The sequence below is a fragment of the Heterodontus francisci genome, chromosome 19 (genome assembly GCF_036365525.1).
Source record: "Heterodontus francisci isolate sHetFra1 chromosome 19, sHetFra1.hap1, whole genome shotgun sequence".
Lineage (NCBI taxonomy): Eukaryota > Metazoa > Chordata > Chondrichthyes > Heterodontiformes > Heterodontidae > Heterodontus > Heterodontus francisci.
The window spans coordinates 14,875,573-14,898,870 of record NC_090389.1 but is presented as its reverse complement, the minus strand read 5'-3'; the positions used below and the strand labels follow the sequence as shown (position 1 = coordinate 14,898,870).

The 23,298-nt window shown below is 44.9% G+C and overlaps 1 protein-coding gene across 1 annotated transcript in view; it reads right to left on the bottom strand.

Annotated features, from left to right (window-relative positions):
- The window catches only part of dock3 (dedicator of cytokinesis 3), a 1,369,418-nt gene that overhangs the window by 280,677 nt on the left and 1,065,443 nt on the right, over nucleotides 1-23,298 (bottom strand). Inside the window, exons 15-16 of the mRNA XM_068052296.1 lie at nucleotides 11,352-11,476; nucleotides 154-316 (exon numbers count right to left, since the gene is read on the bottom strand). Of these exons, the coding sequence (XP_067908397.1) occupies nucleotides 154-316; nucleotides 11,352-11,476 (288 nt within the window). The remainder of the gene's footprint in view (nucleotides 1-153; nucleotides 317-11,351; nucleotides 11,477-23,298) is intronic.

Below are 23,298 nucleotides of genomic sequence, written 5' to 3'. Positions count from 1 at the left end.
AGGCTCGAAGAGCCGAATGGCCTACTCCTGCTCCTATTTTTCTATGTTTCTATGATACAAAAGCCTGTTAGTACAGTATTTTTTGCAGAAAACACTGAATGTGACCCTTTCAAAAATTTTTCCTGTTTAAAGCCAAGACTTGGGAGTACTTACTGGAACAGTGTCTGAACTCAAATCGAAGGTGTGAGCCCCTAAACTTGTCAACGGGGATGGGCAGTTTGACGATCTCGCCCCACCGTGGACTGTTGTTGTGGTACATCACGAAGGAGCAATGTTCACTTACAGAGGGCTCTCCGGAGCCAAGACTGATACAGTCCTGTGAATCACAAAGTGACATGCTGAATGCTCCACAGTTATTTGAACAATACTTGCCAATTTATCTTCAATAACAAAATCACAATGAAGGAAGAACAAACCTAAAGTGAGCCTGTAGGGCATAGTCCAACCTTCATGGATACAGCAATACTGACAGCCCCTTTAATCTTCTACGGTCTGGTTTAGAATGTGCATTTTAATCTGCGGTCCACTTACACTTGAAAATATTCTTTTGTCTTTTATTGATCTTCTCTTTTGCTAGAGTGCAAGCCTGACACCTCTCAATTGCAATCTACTCAAATTGCCTGATACCCAACCTCAGAAGAGCATTCCATACTGCAGTGGTCCAGCGTTTCCATTATCGTTATTTGAGTCTGGTTATCCATTAGTGATAGTTTGTGGTGTCGGCAATGCCTGTTAGGAAGTGGATTGAGACTGCCCAAACTCATTTCCTGTGGGACCCGTGCAGCCAAGAGAGAAGATTTTCACCCCGTAATTTGGGATGGATTTAACCCCAAGTGTCAGAGTTGAAGGGACAGTATGTTAAATCACTGTACACCCAACCACAATCTGTGTGCAAATGCCTGTGTTTACAACTGGTACTGATTGTGGTTCTAAAATTTAAAACAATACAGGCCTCAGTGTACTTAAGCAAACTGATGTTTTTTTTAATATAAGGGGAATGTATGAGCCAGAAAATGTAGGCTTAAGTCAGGAACTTTATATAAGTAACAAGAAACACAAAATCTGATAAACCTGGTGTAGGACAGGACCTAAAATTTCAAGTCTATTCTATTTGCCATGTCAGTTATTTTCTGTCTTTACACCTCTCCTGAAAGTGTTGACACTTGTTGGGTGAGGTTTCATGGGCACCAATAGTTCTCAGGCACCTCACCCAAGCAGCTTTCTTCACATGTTTGGGTTTAGATTGAATTACCTCAGTGTGGCCTTCTCTTTCAATCTTACACAGAATTACATCGAATTTACAGCATAGCAACAGGCCATTCAACCCATGATTTATGCCAGTAATAAAAACAGAAAATGCTGGAAATACTCAGCAGGTCAGGCAGCATTTGTGGAGAGAGAAGCAGAGTTGACGTTTCAGTTCTGTGACCTTTCATCAGAACGGGTCTGATAAAAGGTCACAGACCTGAAACGTTAACTCTGCATCTCTCTCCCCAGATGCTGCCTGACCTGTTGAGTATTTCCAGCAATCTCTGTTTTTATTTCAGATTTCCAGCATCTGCAGTATTTTGCTTTCATATTAGATTTATGCCAGTGTTTATGCTCCACACAAGCTTTCTTCCACCCTACTTCATCCAACTCTATCAGAATATCCTTCTATTCCTTTCTCCCTCAAGTATTTATCTAGTTTCTCCTTAAATGCATCTATGCTATTTGCCTCACTCTCGGAGTAAGGAAATTCTCCTGAATTCCCTCGTGAATTTGCTGAACTGGTGTGTAATTACTCTGTTTTCTCGGATTGTTCATGCTGAGGCTCATATATGAAAACGTCATGATTCTCTTTCTTACAGTTAAATATCCATGTTCAAATCTTTCAAACAAGCTGAGATGCTTTTAAGAATAAAATTCACAGTTATAAAGAATCAATAATATCCTTTATTTTTGTCTATTTCTGTTGACTTTTCTGAATATGTTTGTTTAAACTGTGATGCCGATTATATAATGGGACAGCTTGCTTGAGGAGTTACTGCATCTGACAGCATTAACAATTGGAAATAACATCAGTCACGAGACAGTACCTGACCCTGGGGTGCTTCAGCTTCAGTTGTGTATATTAATTCAGCTCCCTTACACTGCCAAGCTCAATATATATTACTGTAATAATCTGTCAAGCACTGACTGAATAAACAAAAAACATTCAAATTAAATCAGCTGAAATAGACAGGGGAGAGAAAAAAAACCAAAGGGATTGTAATGTTGAAGTGGCTGGATAGAGCAATTTCTTGGAAAATCCAAAATCTCTGCTCTCACTGCAATTAGTGGGCACGCTCCCGGACACCACCCCATCAGTAATATTTCTAACAGTTCAATTCCAAAATGGCTCCTGATTGCGAGAACTGTGTAAAATATTCAGTATGTGTGTTGATGGGGAACTAGATTAAAACATTGTTCTTTTCCTCTTGCAGTTGGGTTTTAATCCAGTGACACTGATAACATTCTCTTTCTGACAGCTACTAGATCCCTAGGCCAATTGCAAATCGTCACCCTGACAGAGGTTAACAAACTCAGTACTGGCCTTCTTGCCTATATGGCTTTATGCCTAAATTATTACAAAAATAAGACTTTCAGAAGGATTTAGTATTAAAGTCTATGAATATGCTGTTGCCAATTTCTTCTGCACCTCCCTACTTGAATCCCTCTAATCAGGTCTCTGTTCCTCCCACAGCACCAAAACAGCCCAAAGCAAAGTTACAAATGATATTTTCTGTGACTGTGATGCATTATTCTTTCTTGTTCTCTCTGCAGCCTTTGACATTACTGACCACACCATTCCCCTCCAACACTTCTTTGTTGTTTAGCTGGTTGGATTGTCCTCACTTGGTTCCATTCACTTGGTTCTATTCTTACCTTTCTGACTGTAGTCAAAGCATATCTGGCAATGCCTTCTCTTTCCACCATGACACTGTCACCTTGGGAGTTCCCCAAGACTACATCTATGGCCTTCTCTTCTTTTTCACCTACATGCTGCTCCTTAGCAGCATGATCTGTGGATATACTCCAGCTTATACATTTACGTTTTAGATGTCAGCCATGACTCAGTGGGAGCACTCTTGCCTCTGATTCAGGAGTCATGTGCTCAAGCTCCACTCTAGAAACTTGAGCACATAATCAAAGCTGGCACTTCAGTGTAGTAGACAGTGTTTCACTGTTGGAGGTACTGTCTCTTGGATGAAATGTTAAACTGAGACCCTTCTGGTCCGCTCTGCTGGACATAAAATGATCCCATGGGACTATCTGAAGATGATCAGTGGAGTTCTGCCAGTGACCTGGCCAACATTTTTCCCTCAACCAACATCACTAAAGAACAAATTATCTGGTGATTATCACACTGCTTTTTGCGGCCTTTCCGAATGCAATGTGGAAAATTCCCCATGTATGTCCTGTACACAAAAAGCAGGACAAATCCAACCCAGCCAATTACCGCCCCATCAGTCTACTCTCAATCATCAGTAAAGTGATGGAAGGCGTCATCAATAGTGCCATCAAGCAGCATTTGCTTAGCAATAACCTGCTCAGTGACACTCAGTTTGGGTTCTGCCAGGGCCACTCAGCTCCTGACCTCATTACAGCTTTGGTTCAAACATGGACAAAAGAGCTGAAGTCAAGAGGAGAGGTGAGGTGAGAGTGACTGCCCTTGACATCAAGGCAGCATTTGACCGAGTATGGCATCATGAAACCCGAGCAATGGGAATCAGGGGGAAAACTCTCCGCTGGTAGGAGTCATATCTAATGCAAAGAAAGATGGTTGTGGTTGTTGGAGGTCAATCATCTGAGCTCCAGGACATCACTGCAGGAGTTCCTCAGAGTAGTGTTCTAGGCCCAACCATCTTCAGCTGCTTCATCAATGACCTTCCTTTAATCATAGAGTCAGAAGTGGGGATGTTGGCACAATGATTGCGCAATGTTCAGCACCATTCACGATCCCTCAGATACTGAAGCAGTCCGTATAGAAATGCAGCAAGACCTGGACAATATCCAGGCTTGGGCTGATAAGTGGCAAGTAACACTCGCGCTACATAAGTGCCAGACAATGACCATCTCCAACAAGAGAGAATCTAACCATCTCCGCTTGACATTCAATGGCATTACCATCACTGAATCCCACACTATCAACATCCGAGGGGTGACCACTGACCAGAAACTGAACTCAAGTAGCCATATAAATACCATGGCTACAAGAGCAGGTCAGAGGCTAGGAATCCTGTGGTGAGTAACTCATCTCCTGACTCCCCAAAGCCTCTCCACCATCTACAAGGCACAAGTCAGGAGTGTGATGGAACACTTTCCACTTGCCTGAATGGGTGCAGCTCCAACAACACTCAAGAAGCTTGACACCATCCAGGACAAAGCAGCCTGCTTGATTGGCACCCCATCCACAAACATTCACTCCCTTCACCACTGATGCACAGTGGCAGCAGTGTGTACCATCTACAAGATGCACTGCAGCAACGCACCAAGGATCCTTAGACAGCACCTTCCAAACCTGCGACCTCTACCGACTAGAAGGATAAGAGCAGCAAATACATGGGAACACCACCACCTGCAAGTTCCCGTCCAAGCCACACACCATCCTAACTTGGAACTATATCGCTGTTCCTTCACTGTCACTGGGTCAAAATCCTGGAACTCCCTTCCTAACAGCACTGTGGGTAAACCTACCCCAAATGGACTGCAGCGGTTCAAGAAGGCAGCTCACCACCACCTTCTCAAGGGCAATTAGGGATGGGCAATAAATGCTGGCCTAGCCATCGACGCCCGCATCCCATAAATGAATAAAAAAAAGTTGGCTGCAGTGTTTCCCAACATTATAACAGTGTTCATACTTCAAACATACCTAATTGACTGTGAAACGCATGAGGACGGTCTGAGGTTATGAAGGGCACTATATATAAATGCAAGTTCTTTCTTTACGTTGACAACGCCCCAGCTTCATTTCTCTACCAGCTCCCTTGATCCCTCCTTTTTCTCCCTCTCCCCTGCCTCCCCAATATCCAGTCTTGGGTGAGTTGCAATTTCCTCCAGTTAAACATTGTCTTTGGTGCCCGCCACAAACTTGCTACGGGTTACCATCAACTCCATCACCCTCTCTGGCCACTGTCTCAGGCTGAACCAGACTATTTACAATGTCAGTGCTCTATTGAACCTGGAACTGAGCTTTCAATTCAATTCCACTTATCTGGAGAGAGTCGGAGCGGTAGCGAACCTGCGAGTAACCTACCGGGGATAGAATAAGTCCAGACCCAGGCTCGGGGCCTTCCACTTACCTGGAGAGAGTCGGGAGCAGCGGTGGACCAAGTATCTCGACGTGCCAGAGTTTGAAGAGGGGAAAAAAAAACGCAAACTGTGACATCACAGGAAAGTGATGAGTTGATTGGCTGGTGAGTGTTTGCTGCTGAAGGACTGAGTCTTAACAACTGGGAATTCAAAAACGTTAAAAATACAAAGTGATTCCTACAACGCAGCCGGCCACTGACGTCATCAGGCTGCGCCAAGGTGCGCAGATGCGCAGACGGTCTCCTGTTCGTATTACTAACAAGTAACAAGTGGGTAGCTGGTGAGTCTTATCTTTTATTTTTAAATAAGGTTTATTACTATTGGTGAAGTTATTGGTAACGTTTTAGTATTGGTAGGGTATATTAATAGTGGTAAGGTAGATTAGTATTGGTAAAGATTAGTGTTAGCTTTAGTAAGGTTATTATTACTATTGTTACTTTTTATTACTATTGGTAGGGTTATGAGTATTAGCAGCAGCTGGGTTTATTAGTAGCAGGGTTTATTTGTACTACCAAGGTTATTATCTAATAGATGGAGGAATAGCAGGGCTGCTCCAACCTTTGGAATGCACATCCTGTGCTATGTGGGAACTCCACAGCACTTCTTGGGTCATGGATAACCATATATGCAGGAAGTGTCGTCAATTGCAGCATTTAGAGCTCTGGGTTTCGGAACTTGAGCAGCAGCTGGGGACACTGCGGTGTATCCGTGAGGATGAGAGCTTCATGGATAGTAACTTTATAGATGTGGGCACCCTGCAGCTTAAGAATATGCAGGGAGAGAGGAAATAGGTCACCGCTGGACAGTCAAGAAGAAACAGGCAGGTGGTGCAGAAGACTCCTGAATGCACCTCACTCTCCAACTGGTATTCAGTTTTGTATATGGAGGAAAATGGTGGTTTATCTGGGGAGTGCAGCCAGAGGCAAGGCCATGGCACCATGGGTGGCTCAGCTGCACATAGGGGCACAAGGAAGACTGGAAGAGCGATCGTGATAGGAGATTCGATAGTCAGGGGAACAGACAGGTGTTTCTGTGGCCACAGACGTGAATCCATGATGGTGTGTTGCCTCCCTGGTGTCAGGGTCAAGTATGTCACTGAGCGGCTGCAGAGCATCCTGAGTGGGGAGGGTGAACAGCCAGCTGTCGTGGTCCACATTGGTACAAATTACATGGGTAGAAAGAGGGATGTGGTCCTGCAGAAAGAGTTTACTGAGCTAGGTGAGAAATTAGCAAGCAGGACTTCAAAAGTAGCAGTCTCCGGATTACTCCCAATGCCACATGCAAGTGAGTACAAGAATAGAAGGATAAGACAGATGAACGCGAGGCTGGAAAGTTGGTGCAAGAGGGAGGGCTTTAGATTCTTGGGACTGGCTCTGAGGGAGATGGGACCAGTACAGGCCCGATGGGTTGCACCTGAACAGAGCTGGGATTGAGTTACTTGCAGGGCGTTTTGCTAGTTCTGTTGAAGTAGAGTCATAGAGAGATACAGCACTGAAACAGGCCATTCGGCCCACCAAGTCTGTGCCGACCAACAACCACCCATTTATACTAATCCTACATTAATCCCATATTCCTACCACATCCCCACTATTCTCCTACCACCTACTTACACTAGGGGCAATTTACAATGGCCAATTTACCTATCAACCTGCAAGTCTTTGGCTGTGGGAGGAAACCGGAGCACCCAGCGGAAACCCACGCGGTCACAGGGAGAATTTGCAAACTCCGCACAGGCAGTACCCAGAACTGAACCTAGGTCACTGGAGCTGTGAGGATGCAGTGCTAACCACTGCGCCACTCTGTTGGGGGTGGTTTAAACTAGTTTGGCAGGGGGTTGGGGACCTGCGGGTAGACTCAGTTGGGACAAAATCAGAAATGAAAATGGAAGGCAAAAAATTAGTGGATGAGTCTGGAAGGCAGAGGAAACAAAGGTTAAAAAATAAAAGAAGAGTTTGGCAATGCTCAAGGGTATCTACTTCAATGCAAGAAGTATAGCAAATAAAGCAGATGAGCTGGCACAAATAGACACGTGGCAGTACTTGAAGGTAAATCTGTGTCAGAGCAATGGGAGGCATTCAAAGGGGAGAGTCAAAGGATTCAGGGTAAACATGTTCCCACAAAGGAAAAGGGTGAGGCAGCCAAATCTAGAGCCCCATGGATGTCAAGGAGCTGACAGGGTAGGATAACGCAGAAAGGGAAAGCTTATGTCCCACACCGAGAAATCAAGACAAGAGGAATATAGAAAGTGGAGGAGCAAAATCAAAAAGGAAATTAGGAAAGCAAAGACAGCGCATGAAAGAAAATGGCAAGCAAAATCAAGGTGAACCCAAAGATGTTTTATCAATACATTAAGAATAAGAGGATAACTAAGGAAAGAGTAGGGCCCATAATAAACCAAAAAGGTAACCTATGTGTAGGGGTGGAAAATATTGGTATGGTGCTTAATGAATACTTTGCATCTGTCTTCAAAAAATAAGGGGACGATGCAGATATTGTAGTTAAGAAAAGGGGTGTGAAGTACTGGATGTGATAAACGTCGGGAGAGAGGAAGTATTAATGGGAGTCGCATCCTTGAAAGTGGATACATCTCCAGGGCCGGGTGAAATGTACCCTAGGCTGTTAAAAGAAGCCAGGGAGGAAATAGTCTGACCATCATTTTCCAATCCTCACTGGATACAGGTGTGGTGCCAGAGGACTGGAGGACTGCTAACATTGTACCTCTGTTTAAAAAGGAAGCAAGGGATAGAACAAAGAACAAAGAACAGTACAGCACAGGAACAGGCCATTCGGCCCTCCAAGCCTGCGCCGATCTTGATGCCTGCCGAAAGTAAAACTTTCTGCACTTCCGGGGTCCGTATCCCCCTATTCCCATCCTATTCATGTATTTATCAAGATGCCTCTTAAACGTAGCTATCGTACCTGCTTCCACCACCTCCCCCGGCAACAAGTTCCAGGCACTCACCACCCTCTGTGTAAAGAACTTGCCTCGCACATCCCCTCTAAACTTTGCCCCTCTCACCTTAAACCTATGTCCCCTAGTAACTGACTCTTCCACCCTGGGAAAAAGCTTCTGACTATCCACTCTGTCCATGCCGCTTATAACTTTGTAAACCTCTATCATGTCGCCCCTCCACCTCCGTCGTTCCAGTGAAAACAATTCGAGTTTATCCAACCTCTCCTCATAGCTAATGCCCTCCAGACCAGGCAACATCCTGGTAAACCTCTTCTGTACCCTCTCCAAAGCCTCCACATCCTTCTGGTAGTGTGGCGACCAGAATTGCACGCAATATTCTAAGTGTGGCCTAACTAAGGTTCTGTACAGCTGCAGCATGACTTGCCTATTTTTATACTCTATGCCCCGACCGATGAAGGCAAGCATGCCATATCCCTTCTTGACTACCTTATCCACCTGCGTTGCCACTTTCAGTGACCTGTGGACCTGTACGCCCAGATCTCTCTGCCTGTCAATATTCCTAAGGGTTCTGCCATTTCCTGTATACTTCCCACCTGTATTACATCTTCCAAAATGCATTACCTCACATTTGCCCGAATTAAAATTCATCTGCCATTTCTCCGCCCAAGTCTCCAACCGATCTCCTGCTGTATCCTCTGACAATCCTCATCACTGTCCGCAACTCCACCAACCTTTGTGTCGTCCAAATTATTTGGATAGACCAAATAATTACAAGCTAGTCAATCTAACCTCAGTAGTGGGCAAATTATTGGAATCAATTCTGAGAGACAGGATAAACTGTCACTTAGAAGGGCACGGATTAATCAAGGATAGTCAGCATGGATTTGTTAAGGGAAGATCTTGTCTGACTAACTTGATTACAGTTTTTGAAGAAGTAACAAGGAAGATTGAAGAGGGTAGTGCAGTTGATGTGGTCTACATGGATTTTAGCAAGCCTTTTGACAAGGTCCCACATGGCAGACTGGTTAAAAAAATAAAATCCCATGGGATCCAAGGAAATGTGGCAAGTTGGATACAAAATTGGCTCAGTGGCAGGAAACAAAAGGTAATTGTTGACAGGTGTCTTTGCAACTGGAAGGCTGCTTCCAGTGGCGTTCCGCAGGGCTCAGTACTAGGTCCCCTGCATTTTGTGGTATATATTAACGTTTTGGACGTAAACATAGGAGGCATGATCAAGAAATTTGCAGATGACACAACAATTGGCCGTGTGCTTGATAGCAAGGAGGATAGCTGTAGACTGCAGCGAGATATCAATGGACAGGTGGGCAGAAAAGTAGCAAATGGGATTCAACCTGGAGAAGCGTGAGATGATGCATTTAGGGAGGTCAAACAAGGCAAAGGAATACATGGTTAATGGGAGAATACTGAGAGGTGTAGAGGAAGTGATGGGCCTTGAGGTAAATGTCCACAGATCCCTGAAGGTAGCAGGACAGGTTGACAAGGTGGTTAAGAAGGCATACGGAATCCTTTCCTTTATTAGCTGAGGTATAGAATATGAGAGCAGGGAGGTTATGCTGGAACTGTATAAATCATTAGTTAAGGAAAAACTTGAGCAGTTCTGGTCACCTCATTATAGAAAGGATGTAATTGCACTCGAGAGGGTACAGAGGAGATTTACGAGGATATTGCCAGGACTGGAAAAATGCAGCTATGAGGAAAGCTTGTATAGGCTGGGTTCTTCTTCTTGGAACAGAGGAGGCTGAGGGGAGATTTGATTGCAATGTACAAAGTTGTGAGGGGCCTGGATAGAATGGATAAAGTGTGAAGGGCCTATTTACCTCAGCAGAGAGGTCAGTGACTAGGGACATAGATTTAAGGTGATTGGTAGAAAGATTAGCGGGGAGATGAGGAAAAAGATTTTCACCCAGAGGGTGGTGATGTTCTGGAACTCACTGCCTGAGAGGGTAGTAGAGGCAGAAACCCTCAACTCATTTAAAAGGTGTCTGGATATACACCTTAAGTGCTGTAGCCTGCAGGGCTATGGACCAAATTCTGGAAGGTGGGATTAGGCTGGGTGGCTTGTTTTTCAGCCAGCGCAGACACGATAGGTCAAGTGGCCTCTTTCTGTGCCGTGAACTTTCTATGATTCTATGATATCCTATTTATCACAAAAACCACATACTTCCACCTCTGTGACACTGCCCCCATCTCTCCCCAACCTCTGCCAATCTGCTGCGGAAACCTTCACTCACACCTTTGCCATCTTCAGATTCAACTATTCCAATGACTGCCTGATCAGCCTCAAATCCACTGTAAACTTCTGTTCATCCTAAATTCTGCACCCTGTACCCTACCCTGTACCAACCTGCTCCCCATCCTATTTGACTCCTGATCCTTCAGCGTCTCAAATTTAAATTTCTCATCCTTGTATTTAAATTCCTGCATGGCCTCACCCTTCCTTATGTCTGTAACTTCCTCTAGCAGTATAATCTCTGTTCCTTGAATACCAGCTGTTTGTCCCCACTACCTTCAATCCACCATTGGCAGCTGTACCTTAGGCTGCATAAACCCCCATGCTCATAAATTCCTTTCCTAAACCTCTAATTTGCTTCCCAACCTTCTTCTGCTCCTTTGAGACCCTCCTTAAAACCCTTCGCTTTGATGAAGCTGTCATCACTCCTTTTAATATCTCCTTCTCTGTTTCAATGCCAATGGGACATTTTTTGACATTAAAGGTGTTCGATAAATGTAAGTTGTTGCGAGAGGTTAGACAGTGGGTGTTGGTGGAGCTGAGGGGTGGAGAGGTGGGGTACAAGGAAAGAGAACAGCTAAACCCAATCCTTTTCTCACCTCATAGCTACACAATGCATTTTCCAGTATGGATCAATGATAATGGCCAGCAGTGGGAATCCTGGGCAGTGTTTCTTGTCCTAGCTCAGAGGCACAGAGGCTAATATTTGCATCCCTCAACACTGCCACCCTGGTTGAGATCATCTAACTCAGTACAGGTTGAGGATTGAACCTGGAATCTTTTGGCATCTTTTTTTTCCAACTCAGCAATCAAGAGAATTTCTCAGCAAATTTTTTGAAAAAAAACTCTTACCTTCAGTGTCTCTCCATCTGCATAAAGGACGTAAACTGTAATTTCGATGTTCTTTTGTACACTCTTTCCACCTCTCTCAAAATCGCCTCGTTCCAACGTCAGATACAGGTCGTTTCTGATGTCACCTGCAGGACATTTACATAACATGTCCAAACAAATCATGTTGATAAAATTGAACAGAAATAACATAAGGATGAAGTCGCCACATGGGTGAATGTGCAGATAGTGTAGACTCAAAGCACAGTGGTGGGATTAATCCAACAAAGTGCCGTGCAGGATCGGTGTCTGACTGAACACAAGCGTATAGTCAGTGAGATATGCATGTCATTCCTAAGGCTGCAACAAATATTTCCCAATAAAGGAATCTAATGATTGACACCCCCCCCCCCCATTTAAAATATTAACCTAACTTTTTTTTCAGATAATGACTGTCCTGCTGTGTATCTCCAGAATTTTTTGTTTTTAATTTTAAATCGCCAGCAGCTGCAATGTTTCTTTCAATCTGTTAGTTTGTTCCACTTGTATCACCATGGCAAAGTGTCTTGCAAATATTCCGCCAGCAGTGTACATAGAAGAGCATGAAATGATTATGATTGGTGATGCATTTATACTATCTTCTTAGGCAGTTTATCGGGAACGAGGATGACTTTCTTCCACTCCAGGGTTGTGGGTCCTTACTTGACTGAACAGTCCAATTCTGGATCTGCACACTCTGCCACAGGTGGGGCAGCTGGTGTTTGGTGAGGTGAGTGAATGGGATGCTCAAATTTCTGAGCGCTCCTTGTTCCGCGTGCTCGGAAATTCAAGCACTGATAATATATTATATTGCTGACTCTAACTTTTTTATCGCAAGTTTGGCTAAAAATTGAGACAAGAATGCTGAATGCTGATTACAAGAGTTGCCAAGGCCAGCTCATGTAACACTGTCTGCTGCATAAAGTTGTTGTGGTGGTTGACAGTCACAATATTTAGAGTAGGCTGTTTCAAATACTGAGCTTGCCCGAAAACTCCCAAGTACAGCATCACTGTTCCTTTAAAATATATATTTCTTTTACACTGCACTTGTATTACAGCCCTTCCACTTTCTACAAATAAGATGGTGCTAGTGTCTGTAATAACATGGAGAACAATGCTAAGAGGTAATTTCTCCTTGTGGTATAAAGAGGGAGCTGATAGCAGTTCAGAATGTTGTTCAGAACTCTTAGTATTTTGCCCTTCTGATCTGTGTTGAGTTTGTTGGGTTTGTATTAGTAGCGTTGTAGGGAGTTCTAGAGAAAGTCTCAGACCCCAGTAAAGGTTAACTAATAACTCTATTATTTACAGTTACTAAATACACTCTCCGCAAGCCACCTAATCTAACATCCTTCATGCTGCTGTACCTTCTTCTTCTCAAGCCTATCTCATGCCACCGTTACATCATTACTCATACAGTGGGAGAGTTCCCTCTCACTGTCTTCGATATTAGCCCTTTATATCCTTATACAACATCTCCCCCCAAGTCTTCATCCAACATTTCCCAAAAATATATACATTTATGACTTCTCTACTACTCTCCCTCCTCCCAAGTCTCTGACTTTACAGATTCAGTCTCATCGGAGGTTTGACAACTTTCCCCGGTATGTTTGTAATCTGTCTGAGATGATCAGTAGTCTTCATAGGAAGTCTGAGTTGCTAACTTGGCTTTTCGTTTCTACGGATTGTACTATTTTGTTCGGTTTGGTTTGATCATTTTCATCTGGTTCTTGCAGATGGATTCGTGGCTGTTGCTTTTCAGGAATAGGAATGATATTCCTCTGATTCTTTTGTATGTTCTCTTCATTCATTCATTTAACAAAAGATCATTGATAATTCTCATGTTTCTGGATGACTGTACCTTCTCGTTCCAGGTCGCGATTCCAAACTTTTTGACCATTGATTAATTTGGGTAAGCTTCTCGCTCAAAATCTCCTATTGTAATTCCAAGTTCGTTTACTTCAGTAGGAGTTTTCTCTTTCTTGAATTTTTTTATAGTCCTGAGTCTTCAATCCAGGCATCAATTGTTGAGGCAATATTGGAAGCTGTGTTCTTACCTTCCTTCCCATTAGTAACTTTACTGGTGATAATTCACACAGCGGTGGTGTTAAACAATAAACTAGGGGCTGAATTTTACCGGCCCCTCGACTCCTCGGGTCGTGGCACGGGGACCGGTAAAATGCTGCGGGGGGAGGCCTGCCTCGACCTGCAACAACGGGAACCGCCCGCCGCATATTACCGGCGCCGGTGAGACCTTGGTGTGGACCCCACCCCGCCGCCAGGCGGCGGGCCCTGCACCTCCATTTAAACTAAAACCTAATGAAATGCAAATTCACCTACCCAGGCGGCAGCCATCCCACGCCAATATTACGGCCGCCGTTCATGCTTCGCGTGCCTTTGGAAGTCCATACGAAGTTCCGGGCGAGAATCTGGTGAGGAGGGGGGAGTAATAAAATTGGGAGGGGTAGGGGTGGGGAGAAGACATTTTATTGGATGGTGGGCAGGGGTTAGAGGCCAAATGCTCAAAGGTTCGGGGGAAAAGTTTGGGAGGGAAACAAATTATTTTTTGAGAATAAATGCCACTTAAGTGACCATTGGGGGGGGTTGGCGAAGGGCCTCAATGTCTTTATTCATTGCAAATAAAGCTTCCCGATGACTGCACCTTTAAAAATTAAAATTACTTTGTAAGGGCTTAAACCCCTTTAAAAATGGCGCGGCGCCTGCGCGGAGTCACCCGACGCCGTTGCTGGGGACGCGGCGGCCGCCCCCTTAAGTCATCGGGGGCAGCCACTCTGCCCCCTCTATTTAGATGAGCCCCCGCGCATAATATCGTGGAGGCTCAGGGACGATGCGTTTGCGCGGGATGCACGCCGTTTTTAGAGTGTGCCACCGCGAACTGCGGCGCACTCATAAAATTCAGCTCTAGGAGTGGGATAGGAAGGTCTTCAGTTTTCTTTAGTTAAGATTTTATGGTTCTCACACCTTGTTCTGCCTCACCATTGGATACTTCAGCGAGCTCGTAAGATGCCAAAAGCCCATCTTCATGTCAAACTGGGTAAAACATTCATTTGCGAACTGTGGTCCGCTGTTTGATAATATTTCATCCAGGATCCCATGTGTCGCAAAGATATCCATAAAGATTCTGATAACTATCTCTGTCGTAGAAATTAATCGTTGGACTTCTATCCTCTGGAAAAGTAGTCGATAATGATGATATATGACTTCCCACATATATGCCCCATCCATAAATATTGGCGACCACGCTCTGGAAGTGGTTCAAGAGTTCACCTACCTAGGCTCAACTATCTCTCGATGCAGAATTCAACAAGCGCATGGGAAAGGCTTCCTCTGCTATGTCCAGACTGGCCAAGAGAGTGTGGGAAAATGGCGCACTGACACAGAACACAAAAGTCCAAGTGTATCAAGCCTGTGTCCTCAGTACCTTGCTCTACGGCAGCAAGGTCTGGACTATGTACGTCAGCCAAGAGCGACGTCTCAATTAATTCCATCTTCGCTGCCTCCGGAGAATCCTTGGCATCAGGTGGCAGAACCGCATCTCCAACACAGAGGTCCTCGAGGCGGCCAACATCCCCAGCATATACACCCTACTGAGCCAGCGGCGCCTGAGATGGCTTGGCCATGTGAGCCGTATGGAAGAAGGCAGGATCCCCAAGGACACATTGTACAGCGAGCTCGTCACTGGTATCAAACCCACCGGCCGTCCTTGTCTCCGCTTTAAAGACGTCTGCAAACGTGACATGAAGTCCTGTGACATTGATCACAAGTCGTGGGAGTCAGTTGCCAGCGATCGCCAGAGCTGGCGGGCAGCCATAAAGGCGGGGCTAAAGTGTGGCGAGTCGAAGAGACTTAGCAGTTGGCAGGAAAAATGACAGAAGCGCAAGGGGAGAGCCAACTGTGTAACAGCCCCGACAACCAATTTTATCTGCAGCACCTGTGGAAGAGTCTGTCACTCTAGAATTGGCCTTTATAGCCACTCCAGGCGCTGCTTCACAAACCACTGACCACCTCCAGGCGCTGCCTCATAAACCACTGACCACCTCCAGGCGCTTACCCATTGTCTCTCGAGACAAGGAGGCCAAAGAAAGAAAAAGATGACTTCCCGCTAAACTTGAATAAATCCATACCTAGCCTTTGCCAAGGTCTGGTTGGTAATTGGATAGTCAACAGCAGTTCATGCTGTCTGGCCTCTGCATCACGCATGTCTGACAGTTGTTGATCATGGTCTCAATATCCTTAGATACCGAAGATTGTGCCCAAATGGCCCTCGCGCAATCGATCTAAGCTTTCGGATCTCAATGAAGTAGGAATAACAACACTGTCATTGTAAACTAATAAGCCATCAATTATGGTAAAATATTTCCTATACCCGTGGAAAGTCTTCATTGTTCTCCCTCCTGGACTTTTTTGTGGCCACCCATGTGTATAATATTGTCTAATGCGAATGCACTCTTCGTCATTCTTCTGTGCTTGTTGTATTTCTCGCAACTTGTGTGTGCTTGCTGGCCAACTTTGTGCTGTGTGTTGCGTATATGACTCTATGCCACCAACGTAATTCACGTCTTTCTGTGATGAGTGATCTATGGTTGCCCTCGATAACACATCAGCTGACGAATGGAACTTCCCTTGGACGTATACAGTTTCATATGTGTACCTCATTAATCTGAGATGAAATCATTGTATATATGGAGGTATTTTTGCTATTTCCTTTTTGTCTCATAAAGAAACCAATTTGTGGTCTGTCTTGATTACCACAAGTATTCCAATGATGTAGTCTGAAAAGTTTTCACACACCCATGTGACAGCTAGAGCTTCTTTGTCGATAACTGTTGTCACGAATGGTTGCGAACCGTCTTGTGAATTATGTTGTGCATTTAAGTATTAATGTCAACCGCCATTTTATACAGCATGTTTTAAGTTTGTACTTCTGTGTTCTGATTGTCAAAATGGAGGCGAGAGGTCAGGTGGGACAGCCACTTAAAAAGAGTCTAGCTTTAGGACCAGGAGATCCCATATTCAAACTGCTGGACTTGAAACTGTAACCGTTTGTGAGTACAGCCTGTCTTATTAGACAGCTGCCGTTCACTTTGGAAGGAGTAACAGGAATCCAGAATACTGGGCTAATGGGAAGATTCTTGGTAGTGTAGATGATCAGAGAGATCTTGGTGTCCAGGTGCATAAATCCCTGAAGGTTGCTACCCAGGTTAATAGGGCTGTTAAGAAGGCATATGGTGTGTTAGCTTTTATTAGTAGGGGGATCGAGTTTCGGAGCCACGAGGTCATGCTGCAGCTGTACAAAACTCTGGTGAGACCGCACCTGGAGTATTGCGTGCAGTTCTGGTCACCGCATTATAGGAAGGATGTGGAAGCTATGGAAAGGGTGCAGAGGAGATTTACTAGGATGTTGCCTGGTATGGAGGGAAGGTCTTACGAGGAAAGGCTGAGGGACTTGAGGTTGTTTTCGTTGGACAGAAGGAGGAGGAGAGGTGACTTAATAGAGACGTATAAGATAATCAGAGGGTTAGATAGGGTGGATAGTGAGCGTCTTTTTCCTCGGATGGTGATGGCAAACACGAGGGGACATAGCTTCAAGTTGAGGGGTGATAGATATAGGACAGATGTGAGAGGTAGTTTCTTTACTCAGAGAGTAGTAAGGGTGTGGAACGCCCTGCCTGCAGCAGTAGTAGATTCGCCAACTTTAAGGGCATTTAAGTGGTCATTGGATAGACATATGGATGAAAATGGAATAGTGTAGGTCAGATGGTTTCACAGGTCGGCGCAACATCGAGGGCCGAAGGCCCTGTACTGCGCTGTAATGTTCTAATTCTAATGACACACCTCCCTGCAAGAAATCACAGCCTGTCTTGAGGCTGCATAGACTTCTGTCTAAGTCCTTTTCAATAAGAAAAATTAAAGAGAAGCCACACTTTGAAAAATCCAGCAAGAAACAAACCAACTCTAGGACAAGCTGCAGTAACAGCAGAAAAGGTCTGATTTCTACCAATTTCCTCTCTGTCTAAAATAAAGTGACTTCAGCAATTTAGCAGTCTTCATTATTACTTTTGAGAGTGCAAAGAAAAAGAAATTTGCAAAAGAAGAGATATCTCCAACAGCTCCTCCTCTATTCGGCATTTCTAATTGGGGATCTCCAATCTTTGGACTTTTTTTGATATTGATGGACACAACTGAAATCCATATTAGCTAGTAGTTAAGATAAGTTTCTAATTAATAAATGTCCTTGCCTTTTTTAATGCCTTTAATCTTTCCCTGAATGTTTGTAAGCGTGTGTGGCAAAGTTAAACCCCTTCCTAAGCTTGAGTGTGTTAATGAACCCTACTTCCTTGTTTTAACTTTAAAATCTGTGTTGTTGAAGTGGTCATTTATTATTAGGGTTTAAGGGAGGGAAAGAAATTCAATCACAAATCTATTTACAGACAGATTGGAAAAACAGGGAACTTTGTACAGAAGAAAACATTTTTACTGCCTGTTCATGATACTACATAGCATGTATCTGACAGTGCTCTTGATGGATCTATGGGAACCATCAAGTTGCTCGTATATAAGAACTGTATCCAAGCCGTCTGAAGAAGCGTCTGCTGCTATCGTCGTAGACAGTGTGGGATTGTAGTGTGCCAAAACGTCCGGAGAAATTAGCATCTCTTTAATTTGCTGAAACGCTTGTTCCTAGTGAGCATCCCAACACCATGCCTGCTGTTTTCTTAGAGGTTGTCTCAACGGATCAGTATTTGTGCGAAGTGAGGTAAAAACTTTGCCAGTTGATTTACCATTCTGAGAAATCTCTGGAGTTGCTGAACTGTTGTAGGGATAGGAAATTCCTTAATGGCCCTTGTTTTCTGAGAATCTGCCATTATTCCTTCTCCGCTCACAATGTGGCCCAAGAAATTAATCGAAGTTTTGGAAAATTCACACTTCTCGTTTAAAGTCAGTCCCGCTTCTTGAAGTCTCTGTAGAACCTCTGACTCTGTGATCATGTTCCTCCACTGACTTTCCATGTATCAGAATATCATCCATGTGGCATATCATTCCTGTGAGCCCTTCTAGGATATTGGACATTGATCGTTGAAAACTCTCTGGTGTGGAGTTATTCCTAACAGTACCCTATTAAAACAAAACTGCCTAAAAGGTATTATGAATGCAGTCACTAACCTTGAGATCTCATCCAGGGGTACCTGGCAAAACCCACTATTGGCATCGAGTTTTGTAAACATGGTGCTTTGAGAGAGTTTCGATAAACTGTCATCCACCGTAGACATTGGGTGAATCTCCCGCGCTACTACTTTGTTGAGCTGCATTAAGTTCACACATATTCGCAGAGTTCCATTTGGCTTCGGATAGGAACTACGGCTGAATGCCAGTCCGTTGGTTGTGTGACCAGAGAGATAATGCCCATTCTTGTCATCTCCTCCAATTGTTCTTGGACTTTGGTTGATAAAGGATGAGGTATTCTTCTTGGTGTGATGATACACATTGGTCTGGCCCCTTCCTCCGTCTTTAGTTTTCCAAGCCCTATGAACCGCTTCAGGAATTCTGTTTGAAAGGAATTGTTTATCTTTGGTTGCTTGACTTTGGCTACCATTTTAATCAGCTGCAGTGTAAGCATGCATTCCTGCTCAGTCAAGAAAATTCTTGATTGTGTAAGACATATAAGGTCGCTACCAGTTGTCTGCCTCTATGCTGAAGAGTTGCTTGGAATTTGCCTTTTACTCTCAGCTGTATCCCACCTGGACCATGCAAATGTATATCTTTTGGTTGCAGGTAATATCTCCTAACCCTTGGTCAGACAATACAATGACGTTAGCTCCTGTGTCAAGCTTAACATTCGTGAGGTGTCCATTCATGTAGATATCTGCTGTCCAGAAATCTTGGTCTGGATTACTGATTTCTCCCAAGAACTCTCCTGGTTCTTTCTCTTGTGGGTACTGCTGTACTTGATTCACTGCTCTTTGTGTGAAGTTCTTCTGCTTTGTGCCTTTAAGCAAAGAAATTTTGCAGTGGCACATCTTCCCATAGTGTCCAGTTTTTCCACACTTAAAATACTCAGCTTTACTTGCTGGGCACTGCTCTCATCTGTGGGTCTTCTTGACTCCACAATGTTGGCAAGGTTTTCCTATGTCACGCGCCTTCTCACCTGTATGTTTTTGTCTGTTCCTTCTCAAGGGCAATGAGGGATGGGCAATAAATGCTGGCATAGCCAGCGATGCCTACATCCCATGAATGATTAAAAAAATACAATGCCTTTGGAAAATTACTGCAAACTTTTCAAAGGCTTTTAATGCGATCCACGACAGTGGTATTCTGACTCACCCAATTGCTGGATTCTACTTGCAGGCCACCATGCTTCTGTTCTGTGGTGCAGCCTGTATTTCTGTGCTCTGACTCACCACAGCTGTGAAGCTCTCCACAGCCTCTTCTGCAGTTAAGTAGTTTTTTTACGATACCTGGCCAGTATTTATCTTTAAATTTCTCTGTTGTTCAGCAGGTGTTTCTTCCAAAGGTAAGATCTTCAAATTATCCTGGTCACTTTCACCGCCTTTTACCGCTGTTTTACCGCTGGAACAATGTTGAGTTTGTTGGGCTTGTAGTGTTGTAGGGGGTTCTAGAGAAAGTCTTAGACTCAGGTAAAGGTTAACTAACAACTCTTTATTATATATTATTCCAACTGAAGTTTCATCCTTCATGTTTTGAATCCACCCAGGATTACAGGTATCTCCGAGAAATACAATGTTCCTCAGTCTGCTGCTCTCGCCGCATCCTGAGATCCACAATCAGGACCGTGCACCGCCATATGTACACACTGGACCACCTCTCCAGAAGCACCGCATCACCTTATCTCAAAGCTGTTCTACTTCACAGTTTCATTTCATCCTTCGTCTTATCCGACGCATTAACAAAAAACATTTTTTCTTCCTTTCAGGTGTTAAGGAACACAAGCTCCAGCAGCTGATGGGGCCTAATGCCCCTCCAGATCCTTCTTCCCCTTCACTTCCCTCTGACCCCATCCCTTCTCCTAATCTGAACCCTTGCCATATATTCACTATACCCTCTGACCTTCCCCTCTCTGATGTTGAACGATCTGTACTCAGAAAAGGACTCAGTTTTATCCCCTCATGCCCCCACCTGAATTTTGTGCTCGGCATGATGTTGAGCTCTTCTTCCGTCGCCTTCGCCTCCGTGCTCACTTCTTTGACCAGGAGTCCTTCCCCCGACCAGCAGACCCATTCACCCGCCTCCAGCATTCTCCCTCCACCTGGACCCTCCCTCTGGCCTCTTACTCACTCTTGATCTTTGCATTGAGAACTGTCGGCGAGACAGCGGCCATCTTAATTTTTTTGCCCCCCTCACTCACTCTAACCTGTCTCCCTCTGAACTTGCTGCACTCCGTTCTCTCAGGTCTAACCCTGACATTGTGATAAAACCTACAGACAAGGGTGGTGCTGTTGTTGTCTGGCACACTGACCTCTACCTTGCAGAGGCTGAGCGCCAACTCTCAGACACTTCTTCCTATCTCAGCCTGAACCATGACCCCACCACCGAACATCAAGCCACTGTCCACAGGACCTTATCTCCTCTGGAGATCTTCCCTCTACAGCTTCCAACCTTATAGTCCCGCAACTTCTACCTCCTTACTAAAATCTACAAACAGGACCGTCCTGGCAGACCCATCATTTCAGCCTGCCCCACTGAACTTATTACTTCTTATCTTGATTCTATCTTTTCTCCGCCGGTCCAGTCTCTTTCCACCTACATCCGTGATTCTTCTGATGCCCCATGTCATTTTGATAATTTCCAGTTTCCTAGCCCTAACTGCCTCCTCTGCACTGTGGACTTCCAATCTCTCCACACCTCCATCCCCCACCAGGACGGTTTTAGGGCTCTCCGCTTCTTCCTTGAACAGAGGCCCAACCAGTCCCCATCCACCACCACCCTCCTCTGCCTGGCTGAACTTGTTCTCACATTGAACAACTTCTCCTTCAACTCCACTCACTTCCTTCAAGTAAAAGGTGTTGCTATGGGTACCCACATGGGTTCTAGTTATGCCTGTCTTTTTGTGGGATATGTCGAACATTCCTTGTTCCAGTCCTCCTCAGGCCCCCTCCCCCAACTCTTTTTCCACTCCCACCCCGAACTGCAAAACTTTATCAACTTTGCTTCCAATTTCCACCATTCTCTAACCTTTACATGGTCCATATCCCACACTTCCCTTCCCTTCTCTGTCTCCATCTCTGGGGATAGGCTGTCCACTAATATTCATTATAAGCCCACTACCTCCCACAGCTACCTCGACTACATTTCTTCACACCTTGTCACCTGTAAGGACTCCATTCCATTCTCTCAGTTTCTTCGTCTCCAACGCATCTGCTCTGATGATGCTACCTTCCACAACAGCACTTCTGATATGTCTTCCTTTTTCCTCAACCAAGGATTCCTCCCGACTGTGGTTGACAGGGCCTTCAGCCGTGTCCGAACCATTTCCCGCACTTCCGCCCTCATCCCTTCTCCTCCCTCCCAGAGCCGCGACAGGGTTCCCCTTGTCCTCACTTTCCACCCACCAGCCTCCACATCCAGAGGATCATCCTCCGCCATTTCCGCCACCTGTAGCGTGATACCATCACCAAACGCATCTTCCCTCCCCACCCCTGTCAGCATTCCAAAGGGATCGTTCCCTCCGCGACACCCTGGTCCACTCCTCCATTACCCCCAACACCTCGTCCCCTTTTCACAGCACCTTCCCATGAAATACCTGCCCTTCTACCTCCTCTCTCCTCACTATCCAAGGCCCCAAAAACTCCTTTCAGGTGAAGTAATGATTTACTTGTACTTCTTTCAATTGAGTACACTGTATTCGCTGCTCACAATGCGGTCTCCTCTACACTGGGGAGACCAAATGCAGATTGGATGACTGATTTGCGGAACACCTCTGCAACACAGGTGGACAAAGTGGTGAAGAAGGCGTATGGCATGCTTGCCTTCATCGGCCGAGGCATTGAGTACAAGAGTTGGGACGTCATGTTACAGTTGTACTTAACGTTGGTTAGGCCGCATTTGGAGTACTGTGTGCAGTTCTGGTCGCCGCACTACAGGAAAGATGTCATTAAGCTAGAGAGGGTGCAGAAAAGATTCACAAGGATGTTGCCTGGTTTGGAGGGCTTGAGTTATAAAGAGAGATTGGATAGGCTGGGTCTGTTTTCCCTGGAGCGAAGGAGGCTGAGAGGGGACACGATAGAGGTATAGAAAATTATGAGAGGCATAGATAGGGTAGATAGCCAGAGTCTGTTTCCCATGGTAGGGGTGACTAAAACTCGAGGGCATAGATTTAAGGTGAGAGGGAGGAGGTTTAAAGGGGATCAAAGGGGTAAATTTTTCACACAAAGAATTGTGGTTTCTGGAATGAGCTGCCTGAGGAGGTGGTGGAGGCAGGAACAGTAGCAACATTTAAGAGGCATCTGGACAGGTACTTGAATGAGCAAGGCATAGAGGGATATGGAATTAATGCAGGCAGGTGGGATTAGTATAGATAGGCATTATGGTTGGCATGGACGCGGTGGGCCGAAGGGCCTGTTTCTATGCTGTACGACTCTATGACTCTATGACTCAATGTAAGCTTGAGCAGCAGCACCTGATCTTTCGATTAGGCACTCTACAGCCTCATGGACAGAACATTGAGTTCAATAACTTCAGAGCATGACTGGTTCTTTTTTCTTGATAGTTTATTTTTTAACCATGTGCCTTCTTTTCATGTAGTCAGAGCTGCTCATTATTCTGTTATTAACACTCTCTCTGGACTAATGCTTTGTGTTTCACACTCCTTGTCTTTGGCCCAGGACAGCTTTGTTGTTTAATCTTCCTCTGCCCTATCAAACACCTTCCCCTTTGTTCTCTCCCACACCCCCTCCCC